The 16,418-nt window shown below is 40.8% G+C and overlaps 1 protein-coding gene across 5 annotated transcripts in view; it reads right to left on the bottom strand.

The window, feature by feature from the left end:
• PAAF1 (proteasomal ATPase associated factor 1) overlaps positions 1-16,418 on the bottom strand; it is a 48,654-nt gene that overhangs the window by 22,519 nt on the left and 9,717 nt on the right. For 3 of the 5 annotated variants that reach the window (XM_002822223.4, XM_009246828.2, XM_024255452.2), the window contains exons 3-6: positions 15,903-16,006; positions 12,168-12,257; positions 5,551-5,649; positions 4,359-4,509 (exon numbers count right to left, since the gene is read on the bottom strand). In XM_002822223.4, coding sequence (XP_002822269.1) covers positions 4,359-4,509; positions 5,551-5,649; positions 12,168-12,257; positions 15,903-16,006 — 444 coding nt within the window. Of the gene's footprint in view, positions 1-4,358; positions 4,510-5,550; positions 5,650-10,556; positions 12,045-12,167; positions 12,258-14,114; positions 14,367-15,902; positions 16,007-16,418 lie in introns of those variants that run through there. The other 2 variants (XM_054524802.2, XM_054524801.2) reach the window with 2 other exon arrangements.

Here is a 16,418-nt window from a genome sequence, read left to right as displayed (position 1 = left end):
ACAGGCACAATTATATCACACTGCAGCCCTGAACTCCTGGCCTCAAGAGATCTACCTACCTTAGCCTCCCAAATAGCTGGGATTACAGACATGCACCACTGCACCCAGCTGGAAAAGGCTTTAGATATCAAACCAAATAGATACAAGTCTTCACCATACAAACCAGAACACAAAAGCATTTGCCTTCAAGAAAAGATTCAGCAGAATCACATATGAGCATCCCAGCCAAAGTCTGGAAATACGAATAACACTAGATGAAACTATTCCTGAAATAAATATTTGTAAGAAATAAAGCAAATTTCATATTCCCAGGTGTATATTCTTAACAAGTTTATTTAAATTATTTAGTTTCTCTATCATATTAAGCTATTTTAATGTTGCTAGGGAGCAATATGCATACATGTGCATATGGGAAAATTAATGGCTATGACTCAGATCTCTGAAAAAAAATAAGCCTTGAAGCACCTCCTATTACTTGGAGGCAGCATAGCCAATTTCTAAGAAAGTATTTAAGACTTGGAAAATAATGGCGCAAGTGCTGATACTGCAACCTAGTTTCTTAAAATTATTCTATAAATGTAAGCATTTCCACTACCATTATGAGAAAAAAAAAAAATAAGCCAACTAGTTAACTAAAATGGGGTGTAATTTGGTCTCAATGTTTCACTGATTATGAAAGATGTAATGCTTATTATAAAGAATTAGGATTATAAATGTATATCCCCAAATTTCACAACCTTACTTAAATGGCCTGGGCAATTTAACTTCAAACTGATTAAAGTGCATTTTAGAATTACTTATTGAACGCATATGTTACAAACACAAAACTACTTTTAGTCTACCTTTCCACTTGAAAAATTCAGCATACACAGAAACCTTACCTCTGCTTGTTAATTAAGTAGGGAACACACTAATCCTTTAGTTATATATATTTAAATACACACACACACACAATTGGGGGACCAATTTATGTGTATATATATATACTTTTTTTTTTTTTTGAGATGGAGTCTCGTTCTGTTGCCCAGGCTGTAGTGAAGTAGTGCAATCTTGGCTCAATGCAACCTCTGCCTCCCAGGGTCAAGCGATTCTCCTGCCTCAGCTTTCCAAGTAGCTGGGATTACAGGCACATACCACTACCCCTGGCTAATTTTTGTATTTTTTTGTAGAGACAGGGTTTTACCATGTTTGCCAGGCTGGTTTTGAACTCCTGACCTCAGGTGATCCTCCCACCTCAGCCTCACAAAGTACTGGGATTACAGGAGTGAGATGCTGTGCCTGGCCAGTTTTTTTTAATATGTTTTTTTTAATATGGGTTCATGGCTCTGAATAAAATGCTTCAAAATCTCATAACTCAAGAGATTGTTTTTTTTTTTGAGACAGAGTTTCATTCGTTGGCCAAGCTGGAGTGTGATGGCGTGATCTCAGCTCACTGCAACCTCTGCCTCCTGAGTTCAAGCAATTCTCCCGCCTCAGATTCCCAAGTAGCTGGGATTACAGGCGCCAGCCACCACACCCAGCTAATTTTTGTATTTTTAGTAGAGACGGGGTTTCACTATGTTGGCCAGGCTGGTCTTGAATTCCTGACCTCAGATGATCCACCCGCCTCGGCCTCCCAAAGTGCTAGGATTACAGGCATGAGCCACCGTGCCCGGACCAAGATTTTTTTTTTTTTTTTTTAAGTCACACAAAGCAACTTGGAAGTCATTTGGTTGGAGACAGTGACGATCAATCAATCTATAGGTTGCTAAGCTATCAGATCTATCTACATACATGCTGTTAAGCTATCAGAGATCAATCTTGATTTTTACCATGCTGTGGAAGAATGGGCAACCCCAAACCTGGGACTACTTTATACAACGAACTGGAAAGGAGCTTTCATGACCTGATAGAGGCTAGCCTGGATCTGACTTCATGTCATTTCTTCTAAAGTATATCATTCTGTTCAATCTACTAAAAACTCCCTTCTCAAGAAAAAAGTCAGGGCTGTTATACTCTGCAGAAGGTACTACTCTATCCCAGGACTTTCTCACAAGGCCAAAAGAATGGAACGACTACATGAATAAAAGCTTAAATCTAAATTGATTTAACATTCTAGGCTGGGCACAGTGGCTCACGCCTGTAATCCCAGCACTTTGGGAGGCCACGGCAGGTGGATCACAAGGTCAGGAGTTTGAGACCAGCCTGGCCAATATGGTGAAACCCAGTCTCTACTAAAAATACAAAAAAAAAAATTAGCTGAGCGTGGTGGCGCATGCCTGTAATCCCAGCTACTGGGGAGGCTGAGGCAGGAGAATTGCTTGAACCAAGGAGGCAGAGGTTGCAGTGAGCCAAGATCGCGCCACTGCACCCCAGCCTAGGAGACAGAGTGAGACTCCATCTCAAAAAAAAAAAATAAATAAAATAAATAAATAAATAACATTCTACTATTTACTCTAAGCTAAAGGTCACATACATATTCTTAGGGAGAATTAAAGAATGTTGGGAGACTTAGGATTCTGTAAAGGGAACAATAATTGCAGTGATTCAAAGGTATTTATAAACTGGATGTGCACTGATGTTGAATATGCATCTTGTTAATTAAGTTCAACATGCAGAGTCATGACTTGTTCCACTGAAATGTTTTCCTGTGCCCACACCTTCAGAGGGATGGCCAGATCTGAGGTGAAGCTTGCATTGTTCCTCTAGACTCCTTTGGCTCCTGAACTCCCCAGATCTGTAGGCCATTCTGACTCCTTCAATCTCTCAGTTCTTCAGGAGGTGATGAGTTCTTCAGGAATGTAAGGAAGGCTCTGAATATTGTTTCTATTCCCTCTCAATGTACCCATTTTCTTACATCATGGAAGTAAACCATTTATGTATTTAGGTTAATGTGTGTGTTTGCTAAAACATCAGCATGTAATCTGGCAAAATGTTATAAAGAAATATTAAAACTTAAAACTTGGGCCAGGCGCAGTGGCTCATACCTGTAATCCCAGCATTTTGGGAGGCCAAGGTAGGCAGATCACTCGAGGCCAGTTTAAGACCAGCCCAGCCAACACAGCAAAACCCCATCTCTACTAAAAAATACAAAAATTAGTTGGATGTGGGTGCACGCCTGTGATCCCAGCTACTTGAGAGGCTGAGGCACAAGGATCGCATGAGCCTGGGGTGGGGAGGTTGCAGTGAGCCGAGCTGGCATCACTGCACTCCAGACTGGGCAACAAGTGAAACTAAAAAAAAAAACGCAAGGCGCAGTGGCTAATGCCTGTAATCCCAGCACTTTGGGAGGCCAAGGCGGGTGGATCACCCTGAGGTCAAGAGTTTGAGACCAGCCTGACCAATATGGTGAAACCTCATCTCTACTAACAATACAAAAATTAGCCAGGTGTGGGGCGTGTACCTGTAGTCCCAGCTACTTGGGAAGCAGAGGTTACACTGAGCTGAGATCATGCCACTGGACTCCAGCCTAGGCGACAGAGCGAGACTCTGTCTTAAAAAAAAAAAAAAAAAATCTTAAAACTTGATCTCCACACACAAGTTACAATATACTGAGGTTCACAAAAACACAGAGTTAAAAATCCCAGAAGTAGAGGGCAATACAAATTAATTCCCAAATGAGTGGTACACACAATATGTATTACGGTTCCAGAAGAAGGATCAAGGAATTATTTGGGGATATTATCACATATTTTAAAAATATTCAAACTTGTAAAATAGGAATAGCATACTTATCTCCTTTTTAATACTCCAATTAAGGATAAAACATATCTAAATTATATTTTTTCCCCCACAAAACTCAGTTACAAAGGGAAGATGTTCCCACTCTATCTCTATAATCTGATATTAACTGGTTAAATGGCTAATCCATTTTTAAAACACAAACTGTAATTTAAATCTATGGGACTCATCAAGCTCTATCTATAATGTCTGATGATGTAGCCATTAGCTACCCAGCTTTTACTGTTTCCTCAGCCAAAAGACTAATATGAGAAAATGCAGACACATCTCCTTCTCTCTCACTCTCTCTCTCTATTTCCCAGCACACAAGTATATGATTTCCTGGAGAGGATTTTTTTTTTTTTTCCTTTATCAATTGTAGAAAACAACTTTTAAAGCTGGGATTACAGGCATGCACCACTGCACCCAGCTGGAAAAGGCTTTAGGTATCAAACCAACTGTGTAAGACAGTTCAAGATAGCAATAAAAAGACTGTGTGGCAAAGGAATTTCTGGTCCTTAGGGAAATGGCAGCTCATCTAAATGCCCAGCTGGATGGATTATTTGTGTATTTGTGAATAACTAGCTTGTTTCTACCTTTTCAGTGATTCATTTCTGGGGATCATTAGAGAAGCCTTTTGGAGAAACCACACTTCATACCTCCTTTGTGACCTTTGAAGGTCACCACGCAGCTAGCATCTTCAGCTGACCATATCTTCAGCTGGGCATCCATTCCCCCACTCAGGACCACAAGGCCTGATGGGAAAAACCTGCAACAATTCACATCAAACACATGTCCTTCCAATACTCTCTGGAAAAACAAAAGAAAATTCCATGCTAGTTCTCTTGTCCATCCCTTGATGTTCTCTTACCTCCCATACTCTGGTCCCTTATATGAAATACCTACATGCTAAACCCACATGCTGGGTTTTAAAACTAAGGATATCCAAAGGATCTCTTAGCTCATTTGTCTAGCAGGCAGTGTTCTAAAAGGTGTTGGCTCTCTTTCCTCGAATTCAGCTATAGAGGTTAAGAACTGAATTCCATATAAAAACACCCCAGAGCCTAGATTAAACAAAAAAAAAGGAATTCCATGGCTTTCACAGCCATCTCTAGGTCTAGTTAAAGAGCCGAGGTGGCTTGGGGACTTTTTCACTCATCTCTGTTTAAAATCCTTTGTAAAGGTTGGAGGCTCAGCCATAGATTCAGTCTAACAGCCAAGCTATTCTGTCTTGGAAATAGATCACTGAAGGCAATTAAAAAACAAGGGCACACCCACTTAGACCTTCACTGGTCTGGCTCCTTAACTGCTCCAGCCCCACTCTGTTCTGCCAAATCACTGAGCTTGAGAGTGGTTCTCCAATTAACAACTGAGAGGCCAGGAGCGGTGGCTCACACCTGTAATCCCAGCACTTTGGGAGGCCAAGGCGGGCAGATCACTTGACGTGAGGAGTTGGAGACCAGCCTGGCCAACATGGCGAAAGCCCATCTCTACTAAAAATACAAAAATTAGATGTGTGTGGTGGCACATGCCTGTAATCCCAGCTACTTGGGAGGCTGAGGCACAAGAATCGCTTGAACCCAGGAGGCGGAGGTTGCAGTGAGCTGACATCACACCACTGCACTCCAGCCTGGGCAACACAGCAAGACTGTCTCAAAAAAAAAAAAGAAAGAAAAGAAAAAGAAAGAAAAGAAAGAACAAAAAACACACAAATGGGAGAAAAGAGATCAACTGACATGCAGAGTGGTCCCACATTTTTAGAATGGGCCATTCTTCCTTCCATGTCCCAGTCCAAGGCTTCTCAGACCACCCTTTGTGTTTAAGACCTAAAAGTACATCCAAATCCTTTACCCTGAGTTCTCCATTGGAAGCCTGCCAGATTTTCATGGTCCCGTCAGTACTAGAAGACACACCAAGACCTCCTCCGCTGGAAATGTCCAGGCATGTTATCTGTTCAAAGAGAAAACAATGTGTTAGAAATAATGAAATACTCTTATTCCCTTGAAATATGTTATAAACTTCCCTTGTTTCACTCTTCCAAGACTTCCTGAAGCCTGTTTCCCAACAAAAGGACTTGTGTTTGACGTAAAGTTTGAGTTATCATCGCCAACCTCCCAACAAGGCTGAAGTAAACACCTTTTACTTCTTCAAACAAAAAGATATTCCTCTAATCATCTGTAGTCTAATACTTCAGCTAAAAAGTTTTCCCTATCCCCATTTCATTTTCATAGTTTCCATGTGTTGCATTTATTTATTTGTTTGTTTGTTTGTTTGACAGAGTTTCACTCCCATCACCCAGGCTGGAGTGCAATGTCCCCATCTCAGCTCACTGCAACCTCTGCCTCCCAGGCTCAAGTGATTCTCCTGCGTCAGCCTCCCGAGTAGCTGGGACTACAGGCGCACACCACTGAGCCTTATTTCTGTATTTTTTTGTAGAGACAGAGTTTCGCCATGTTGCCCAAGTTAGTCTCAAACTCCTGAGCTCAAGTGATTCTCCCATCTCAGCCTCCCAGAGTGCTGGGATTATAGGCGTGAGCCACCGTGCCCAGCCCTGCTATTTTATTTTAAAATTAAGACCAGGTGCAGTGGCTCACACCTGTGTAATCCCAACACTCTGGGAGGACAAGGCAGGAGGATCACTTGAGCCCAGGAGTTCGAGACCAGCCTGGGCAATATAATGAGACTCCATCTCTACAAAAAATTTTAAAGTAAATATAAAAAATAAAAAGAAAATTAAGATACCTCTCCTAATTCTTAGGAACTCACTTACACAAAAGATAACGTTCTAAGATGCACCAGGAGGATTCAAGAGTTCAGATATTTCCACATATACCTATATATAGGTATAGCTATAGAAAATATACAGATATAGATCTTTCAGAATAAAGAATAAAGAAATTTCAGATTCACTTTTTGTTTTCCAAATTCACTTTTATAGTTTCTTTTTTTTTTTTTTTTTAAGACAGGGTCTCACTCTGTTGCTCAGGCTGAAGTGCAGGGGCGTGATTACAACTCACTACAGCCTCAACCTCTCAGGAACAAGCGATCCTCCTGCCTCAGCTTCCCAAGTAGCTGAGATTACAAACATTGGCTGGCATGTCCAGCTAATTTTTTAACTTTTTTTTGGAGAGATGGGGTCCCCCTATGTTGCCCAGGGTGGTCTTGAACTCCTGGGCTCAAGCTATCCTTCTGCCTCGGCCTCCCAAAGTGCTTGGATCACAGGCATGAGCCTCCCCGCCCAGCCTCACTTTTGTAATTTCAGTATCAGCAATCACTTCATGCATAAGCCATTATCAGAATAACAAATCTTTTATACACATGCATACATGTACACTTTTATTAAAAAACAACCAGCTGCAAATGCTCCAGAAATGTTGGACCAAGATAGGCAATTCCAGACACATTCCCAGCAACAATAATTCCCACATAAGTTATTAAGAAAAAAGTAGGGACTTTGACTTTAATTATCCAACTTTCCATCTTACTTTGTTCCATGCCAATTAAACCATAATAAATAAGTTTGGGAAGAACTATAGGGATATATCCATCAATTCTAACATTTTCTAAGACTTTTCTTCTTTATTTTGCTTCCTCGGAATAAAAAGACTGCTAACTTAGTAGTGGATCCTTTACTTGTAAGCAACATACTTCAGGTTCTGTCCTGATACAGGTGGTATCTAGCCAATTGCTTGCTGGTAGGCAGTGGACACCTAGGCTAGACTGGACACCTCAAACTGAACATGTCCAAAGAAAACTTTTATTTTCCCTGTCCCATCCCAATACAACTGCTCCTCCTCCAATTAGTAAATGGAACACAATTCACTTACTTCTCAGGCCAAAATATTTTGAATCATCCCAACTCCTCCTTTTCTCTCATACCTAACATCCAAGTCATCCGCAAATCATGTCTGGTCCCACACCTCTAGCATGTAAGATCTATAAGGGCAGTTTTATTTATTTTATTCAGTATCCAGAAGAGTAGCTGAAATATAGTAGGTGATTAATAAATGGATGAATCATCTTTCAGTAAGTTCAAATAAAAAGAGAATAAGAAATAGAAAAGGAGCATAGTTATGTTTGTTTTTGAGACATGGTCTCACTCTGTCACCCAGCCTGGAATGCAATGGCACAATCACAGATCACTGCAGCCTTGACCTCCTAGGCTCAAGCAATCCTTCCATCCCAGCCTCTCGAGCAGCTGGGACTACAGGCACACACTACCACATCCAGCTAATTTTGTTTGTTTATTTTTTGAGACAGAGTCTTGCTCAGTCACCCAGGCTGGAGTGCAGTGGCACAACCTTGGCTCACTGCAACCTCTGCCTCCTGGGTTCAAGCGATTATTGTGCCTTAGCCTCCGGAGTAGCTGGGATTACAGGCATGTGCCACCATGCCCAGCTGATTTTTATATTTTTAATAGAGATGAGGTTTCATTATGTTGGCCAGGCTGGTCTTGAATTCCTGGCCTCAACTGATCAGCCCACCCCGGCCTCCCAAAGTGATGGGATTACAGGTGTGAGCCACCATACCCAGCCTATTTTGTTTATTTTTTTGTAGACACAAGGTCTCACTATGTTGCCTAGGCTGGTCTCGAACTCCTGGGCTCAAGTGATCCTCCTGCCTTGGCCTCCCAGAGTGCTGGGTACAGGCATGAGCCACTGTGCCTAGCCTGTAAATGATTTTTAAAATGACTTATTTCTCAAAAGGTGAGTGGCACTCCCAACTCTCCCAAGAGGTGAATTGCCTTCTCCCTCAGTTAAAGCAGAAAATAATAAAAAATGATGTATAAAGGCCAGGCACAGTGGCTTATACCTATAATCCCAGCATTTTGGGAAGCCAAGGAGAGAGGACTGCTTGAAGTTAGGAGTTTGAGACCAGCCTGGGCAACAGAGCAGGACTCCACCTCTACAAAAAATAAGAGTAAAAATTTTTAAGCCAGGCGACTAGCTGGGACTACAGATGTGCATCACCATACCTGGCTAACTTTTAATTTTTTTGTAGAGACGAGGTCTCACTATGTTGTCCAGGCTGGTCTTGAACTCTTGGGCTCAAGTGATTCTCCTTTCTGGGTCTCCCTAAGTGCTGGGATTATAAGCATGAGCCACCGCGCCCACCTTTAGTTTTTTCTTTTTTTTTTTTTTGGAGACGTATTTTCACTTTTGTCTCCCAGGCTGGAGTACAATGGCACAATCTTGGCTCACTGCAACCTCCGCCTCCTGCATTCAAGCGATTCTCCTGCCTCAATCTCCCAAGTAGCTGGGATTATAGGCGCACACCACCACGCCTGGCTAATTTTTGTATTTTTAACAGAGACGGGGTTTCGCCATGTTGTCCAGGCTGGTCTTGAACTCCTCACCTCAGGTGATCCACCTGCCTTGGCCTCCCAAAGTGCTGGGATTACAGGCATGAGCCACTGCACCCAGCCTAGTTTTCAAATAAATAATTGCTTTCCGCTTTTCACATTCACATTTTATTGATTTAACATAAGATTTAATTAATTTATATAATTTCAAAAATAATATAACTGGCATTACAACTGACTCTTGATAAACATTCAACCTAACGGTATGTTTTACAGAGGAAATGAAGAGCAACAATTGACTCTATAAATCAGTTAAGCGGCAATGCATTAGAACACACCCAAAGCCTTATAATTCCCACAGCCTATGACTCGGCAATTCCACTTTTACAAATGTATTCTAATTTCTTCCCATCTTTGGGAGCAAAACTTTAGCTATAAATGTATTCATAAAAATACAAAATCGCAAAACTGGAAACACCTGAATGTCCAGTAATATAAAACTGTTAAATTAAATTATAGTAAACTCATCAATAGAATATCATGCAGCTCTTAGAAGGATACATTGAAAGACAGCATAGAATAATGGACATATAATTAAGTAATAAAAAGCAAGTTATAGGCCGGGCACAGTGGCTCACACCTGTAATCCCAGCACTCTGGGAGGCCGAGGCGGGCGGACCACGAGGTCAGGAGATTGAGACCATCCTGGCTAACACGGTGAAACCCCGTCTCTACTAAACATACAAAAACAATTAGCTGGGCGTGGTGGCGGGCGCCTGTAGTCCCAGCTATTCAGGAGGCTGAGGCAGGAGAATGGCGTGAACGCGGGAGGTGGAGCTTGCAGTGAGCCGAGACTGCGCCACTGCACTCCAGCCTGGGCAACAGAGCGAGATTCCGTCTCAAAAACAAAAACAAAACAAAAGAAAAAGCAAGTTATAAAATAGCATGTAATATAAAAACCCATTTTGGTAAAATATTTAAGGAAAAGACAGAGTATTAAGTAAAATAATGATATGTAGAGTTGCCACAGTGCTGGCTCATAGTAGGCAATCAATAAATGTGAGCTTTACTACTATGATTATTATTTAAAAGGGATATACAACAAAAGTTCCTAACAGTTATCTTTAGGATACAGAAATATGAGTGATTCTCACTTTTTTTACATGTCCTAAATTTTCATCACTAAGTATATATCTGTTTTGTAATAAGGGTAAAAAATAGCTCTTTTTCTTTCTTTTTTTTTGGTGAGACAGTGTCTCATTCTGTTGCCCAGGCTGGAGTGCAGTGGCATGATCATGGCTCACTGCAGCCTCAACCTCCTGGGCTCAAGCAATCCTCCTACCTCAGCATTCAGAGTAGCTGGGACTACAGACATGTGGCACTATGTCTGGCTAATTTTTGTATTTTTCTGTAGAGACAGAGTTTCACCATGTTGCTCAGGCTGGTCTTGAACTCCTGAGCTCAAGTGATCCACCCACCTTGGCCTCCCAAAGTGCTAGGATTACGGGCATGAGCCACTGTGCCTGGCCAAAAATTGCTCTTTTAAAAAACGTACCACACAGTAAGAAGTGAATGGCTTCAACATAATCAGTTTTATCTAGCAATTTCTCACTTCTGCTTCCAAGAAGCCCATGGTAGTAGAAAAGGCTTTATCACAAAGACCTTTGAAAATTATTCCTCAATGTGGTATATTTGAAACTTTGAGAAAATATCCCTGTCCTGTAGGAAAAGGAATAAAATATGAGCAGCAGCATTATTATATAAGCATCAACTATTATAAATTTATTTTTTTATTTTTATTTTTTTAAGTATTTATTGATCATTCTTGGGTGTTTCTCGGAGAGGGGGATATGGCAGGGTCATAGGATAATAGTGGAGAGAAGGTCAGCAGATAAACACGTGAACAAAGGTCTCTGGTTTTCCTAGGCAGAGGTCCCTGCGGCCTTCCACAGTGTTTGTGTCCCTGGGTACTTGAGATTAGGGAGTGGTGATGACTCTTAAGGAGCATGCTGCCTTCAAGCATCTGTTTAACAAAGCACATCTTGCTCCGCCCTTAATCCATTTAACCCTGAGTTGACACAGCACATATTTCAGAGAGCACGGGGTTGGGGGTAAGGTTATAGATTAACAGCGTCCCAAGGCAGAAGAATTTTTCCTTAGTACAGAACAAAATGGAGTCTCCTGTGTCTACTTCTTTCTACACGGACACAGTAACAATCTGATCTCTCTTTCTTTTCCCCACATTTCCCCCTTTTCTTTTCGACAAAACCGCCATCATCATCATGGCCCGTTCTCGATGGTCGCTGTCTCTTCGGAGCTGTTGGGTACACATCCCAGATGGGGTGGCTGGGCAGAGGCGCTCCTCACTTCCCAGACGGGGCGGCCAGGCAGAGGCGCTCACTTCCTAGACAGGGCGGCCGGGCAGAGGCGCTCCTTACCTCCCAGATGAAGGGTGGCCGGGCAGAGGCGCTCCTCACTTCCCAGACAGGGCGGCCGGGCAGAGGCGCTCCTTACCTCCCAGATGAAGGGCGGCCGGGCAGAGGCGCTCCTCACTTCCCAGACACGGCGGCCGGGCAGAGGCGCTAATTTATTTTTATTTATTTATTTTTTGGAGACAGAGTCCAGGCTGCAGTGCAGTGGCATAATCTCAGCTCACTGAAGCCTCCAACTCCTGGGCTCAAAAAATTCTCCCACCTCAGCCTCCTGAGTAGCTAGGACTACAGGTATGCGCCACCACGCCCAGCTAATTTTTGTTTTTTTGTGGAGACAGGGTTTCACTCTGTTGCCCAGGCTGGTCTCAACCTCTTGGCCTCAAGTGATCCTCCTGCCTCTGCCTCCCAAAGTGCTAGGACTGCAGGTGTGAGCCACTGCACCTAGCCAAACATCAAGTATTATTATCTGAAAGCTGGTAACTCTCCTAAAACATACGTAAGGAAATTTCATATGATCTCCAAGATGACCAGTGAGTAGATTTGAACACATATTCTATGTGGACTAGAGTACCAGTTCTGCCAAACACATCAGACTTCATCAGCTGTATCATCTTACAATGCAAAGTAAATGAAAGACATATTAATTATGGATATGTTTATAGCACTAGACAAGCAAATAAAATGAAAAATTAACATGCTATTACATTTTCTCTTCATTTTATCAAAATACTTACACTCTTTGTATGAATTCTGGAAAAAGTAGTATATGGTGCCAAAAACTTAGAAGATGCATTTTCCTTTGGACATGAAATATGAATGCTTTTCTAAACAAAGAGGAAAAGATGAGATTCATCAGTAAAACTCCTCCAATGTATTATAATTAAAGCCTCTTAAAGAAAACATTAGGACTACAGGACATTCTCATCTTCTCAGTGTACCCTCTCTCATTCTCCTTTCCCACCCCACAAAACTATCCCTCCCCCATAGATCAGCAGTCCTTTTAAACTGTTGAGGGCTACAGTGTAATTTGGTATTGCTAAGATGCCATTATCTTTTTGTGTTGAAATAAGCTGCTCCATAGAAGACAGACAAACGATATGATACAACCAACAAGCATTAGAGCATTAGTTTTAAGAAGAAAATCTAATACCAATACTCTCAATTAGCAGTGGGGCAAGGAACAGGATCAGTGGAAGAGGACATAAAGAGATAAGGAAACTTCAGCACCATCCCTCAAACCTGGGTCTTAAAAGACAAGTCTAAAAGTAAACTTGCTGTCTACAAGAACTTTTAGAGAGAATGTTAGACTACTGACATTTACAATGACCAGATGAAATTGGTAAAGTAAATTATGGTACACCCATAAAATATGTAGGCCTGGGTCAGGCTTGAGGTGCCTATTCCCTCCTAAGACTTAAATTGACTGTACATGTTCATAGACTGGTTATTGTAACACAGCTATATTTTGATGCCCCATGTGTTCTACCTAGTCATTATCACCTGTCTTTCAACTACTGTAGGAAGATAACACTGGTGGCATATTAGGAAATTGTACCTAGAAGTAGATGTTAGATTCAGGAGACATGACTTGCTAAAGGCCATTTGTAGCCATTTTAGGTAAGAATATTGGTGTTTGAAGGTAGCATGTGTAGAGGTTAAAAAAAAAAAAGGCTTGGTAAACCCTCCCTCAAGGACTCTTGCAATATGACAGTCCCTTACTCTAACCAGCATAATACCAATACTATCACTTAAGTATAGATCTCCTAAGGAATTGAAGAGCTGCACTCACCAAAGGACCCCTAACCTTTTATCTCTTCTGCAGTAGTACTTCAAAGTCTCTAGTAATTCTTCAGGACAATGAAAATGTATTCCATAATCAAAATTTTCTGAACCTCTTTATATCCAACAAGCACAGGTCCTCACAGTTCATCAGAAAGAATGGTTTCAAAGTCAAAATATTCTCATCACTGAATCAGTATGCTCTTTACAGATCATCTACTCCTTTAAAATTACAATTAGACTATCTACACAAACAGCACTTTCTTAGCCAGCATATCCATGCCTGGCTGCCTGCAGGCCTTTCATTAAATGAGTTTTTGCTTCTAACTGCGTGACAAAGCCCATATAGCTGCAAGAGTGCTGGCCTGGATTTGGAACTGCCTCTTGTACCAGAAACTAAAGTGTCAGCTAAATTCTCTTGGCTGAATATTCATATTAGCAAGGATGCAAGGAGCTTCAAAAGCTTAGTGTTTGGGCCTCTGTAAGAATTGGATTCGCTCTCAGAAGACTTCATTTCTTTGGAGCTATGTGACAGATTTCAATAATCAGTACTTTTCTCCTACTTTGCAGTCTTGCAAATCAATCTTTAATCCACAAACAGACTACAAAGGAAGATAAATGTTAAAATATCTTCCAACATTAGCAGTGGACAATCATGCTGTTAATGAAAATATTTTAAAGAAAAACTGCAAGAGAGATCAGAACAGACAAAATCCAAGGGGAAAAAGTGTGAGTATGCTGCACTAAGATAAAATTCTAAGTCAAACATTTTTATCCTCCAGGGTTAGACATTTAAGCATAATGACAGATCTACTGTTTAAGAGAACAATGTAGCAATATCAAATAGCAAAGTGACTCATGGCAGTTAGGAAACAAATGAATGTTCAACTATAAGCACTTACTGTCTGAACCCACCCAGCAGGTTCACAGCAAAAATTAGCAATCATGTTTGAAGTGATAAGGACTGTATCCAGGTCTGAGTATGAAGGGAAGAAAGAAGTCAGCACCCAGGCTGTGCCAAAACACCTGGGAAAAACGTAGGCTTGCATGGTAGTGCTAAACTTGGAATCAACAGAACTGGGTTTCAATTCCAGCATACAGTCTGTCTTTGATTATTAGAGATTAATTAACCTCTCTGAGTTTGTTTGCTTATCTGCAAAATAGAAATTTAAAATGCCAATCTCACAGGATTGTTATGGTAAAAGAACCAAAACTAACTTCTGTAGTATTTTATAGATTCATCCACATGCAGTCTCACTCCCCATTAACCATTCTAGGAGGTAGAATAGGATCTCAGCTTTATTGATGAGGAAACTGAGACTCAGAGAACTAAGTTATTTGTCCAAAATCACACAGCTAATAAGTGTCAGAGTTAACTAAGACTTAGATCTTCTGATACCTATAATACCCATAGCTGTTTATGAAAAACAAATATAAAATATATAATAACATGTAGCCTACTACCTGGCCCAAAGAGAGTAATGAATGAACATTTGCTAAAAATCTTATGTAAAAAACGAAGTATTCTCTATTCTTGTCAGTACACCCAAAATATTTTTTATAACTAAAAAGTTTAATTACACAAAAAACAAAAAATGAAACAAAAGGCTGGTCCACCCTTAGGGAATCATCTCACCAGAGCATACTAACTGCAGCAGTCAGAATGAGTAGGGAGAGGCAAATCATGGGTTCTCCAACGCTTTGCTTACCCATCTACTCACCTCAAAGACAAACAAGAAAAACTGTTAAGTACTATTAATGTAGGCTCTTAATCAAGGCGTCACCAGATATGGATTATAAGGCTACATTGTTCAGTGTAGTAGGTAATGGCCATATCAGGCAACTGAGAACTACTTGGATACGGGCATCTATATTTTCAACTGTAAATTTTATAAAACCTAAATACAGATCAAGTATTTCTAATAAAAATTAGAGTCTGAACTGAGATAAGCTGTAAAAGTAAAATATACATGGAGTTTTGAAGACTTAATAAGAAAAAGAAATGTAAAATATCTCTAATAATTTTTAGTATTATTTACAGGTTGAAATAATGTTTTAGATATACTGGGTTAGATCAAATATATTATTAAAATCAATTTCGCTTGGGCATGGTAGCTCATGCCTGTAATCTCAGCACTTTGAGAGGCCGAGACAGGTGGATCACGAGGTCAGGAGTTCGAGACCAGCCTGGCCAACATGGTGAAACCCCATCTCTACTAAAAATGCAAAAATTAGCTGGGCTTGGTGGCGGGCGCCCATAATCCCAGCTGCTAAGGAGGCTGAGGCAGGAGAATTGCTTGAACCCAGGAGACAGAAGTTGCAGTGAGCCAAGATCATGCCATTGCACTCCAGCCTGGGCGACAGAGCAAGACTCCATCTCAAAAAACAAAACAAAATCAATTTCATTGTTTATTTTTATCTCTATAATGTGGCCACTAGAAAATTTTAAATTACACATGCATCTTGCATTATCAGAGCTGATATAAGGGAAGTAAGAGGAAGTCTGATGGCACTTAAAAGTATATGTAACTACAATAGAAAAAACCATTGACACTCACAGGCAGCAAAAACTACGATTCTCATACAAATGAAGTGGAGATACACAGATAATAGTATAAATATCTAAGGTAGACATTTGGGTACTACCATAGTTTTAAATATCATGCCATCTAGAAGACATAAAAACATACCTTGTTTATTTCATTCACAATAAATCCTTCTGAAGCTGTAACCTCTGGGATGCCATCTAGGCCAATTCCTTGACAAGTTAGGCTGCCATACAAAGATGGTTTCCCTATATGGTACAAAAGAAGCATGTCTCAAAAAATAAGAAAAATTTATTATTTTTCTCTTTGAAGACCCAATTCAGGCATCTGTATAAATAGTATACCCATGAAATTGGCCCATGAAAGAAAAACAGGTACCTGTGTTAAAAGTCAGGTGAAGTAAAAAGAGAATTAGATTAGGTGTCTTAGTCTGTTTAGTGTTGCTATAAAGGAATACCTGAGGCTGGGTAATTTATAAAGAAAAGAGGTTTATTTGGCTCACGGTTCTGCAGACTGTACAAGAAGCATGGCACCAGCATCTGCTTCTGATGAAAGCCTCAGGCTGCTTCCACTCATGGCAGAAGGAGAAGGGGAGCCAGTGTATGCAGAGATCACATGGTGAAAGAGGAAGTAAGAGAGAGGAGGGAGATGCCAGGATCT

Source organism: Pongo abelii, chromosome 9 (genome assembly GCF_028885655.2).
Source record: "Pongo abelii isolate AG06213 chromosome 9, NHGRI_mPonAbe1-v2.0_pri, whole genome shotgun sequence".
Taxonomy (NCBI): Eukaryota; Metazoa; Chordata; class Mammalia; order Primates; family Hominidae; genus Pongo; species Pongo abelii.
The sequence above is the reverse complement of the archived record's forward strand: the minus strand, read 5'-3'. Positions and strand labels throughout refer to the sequence as shown.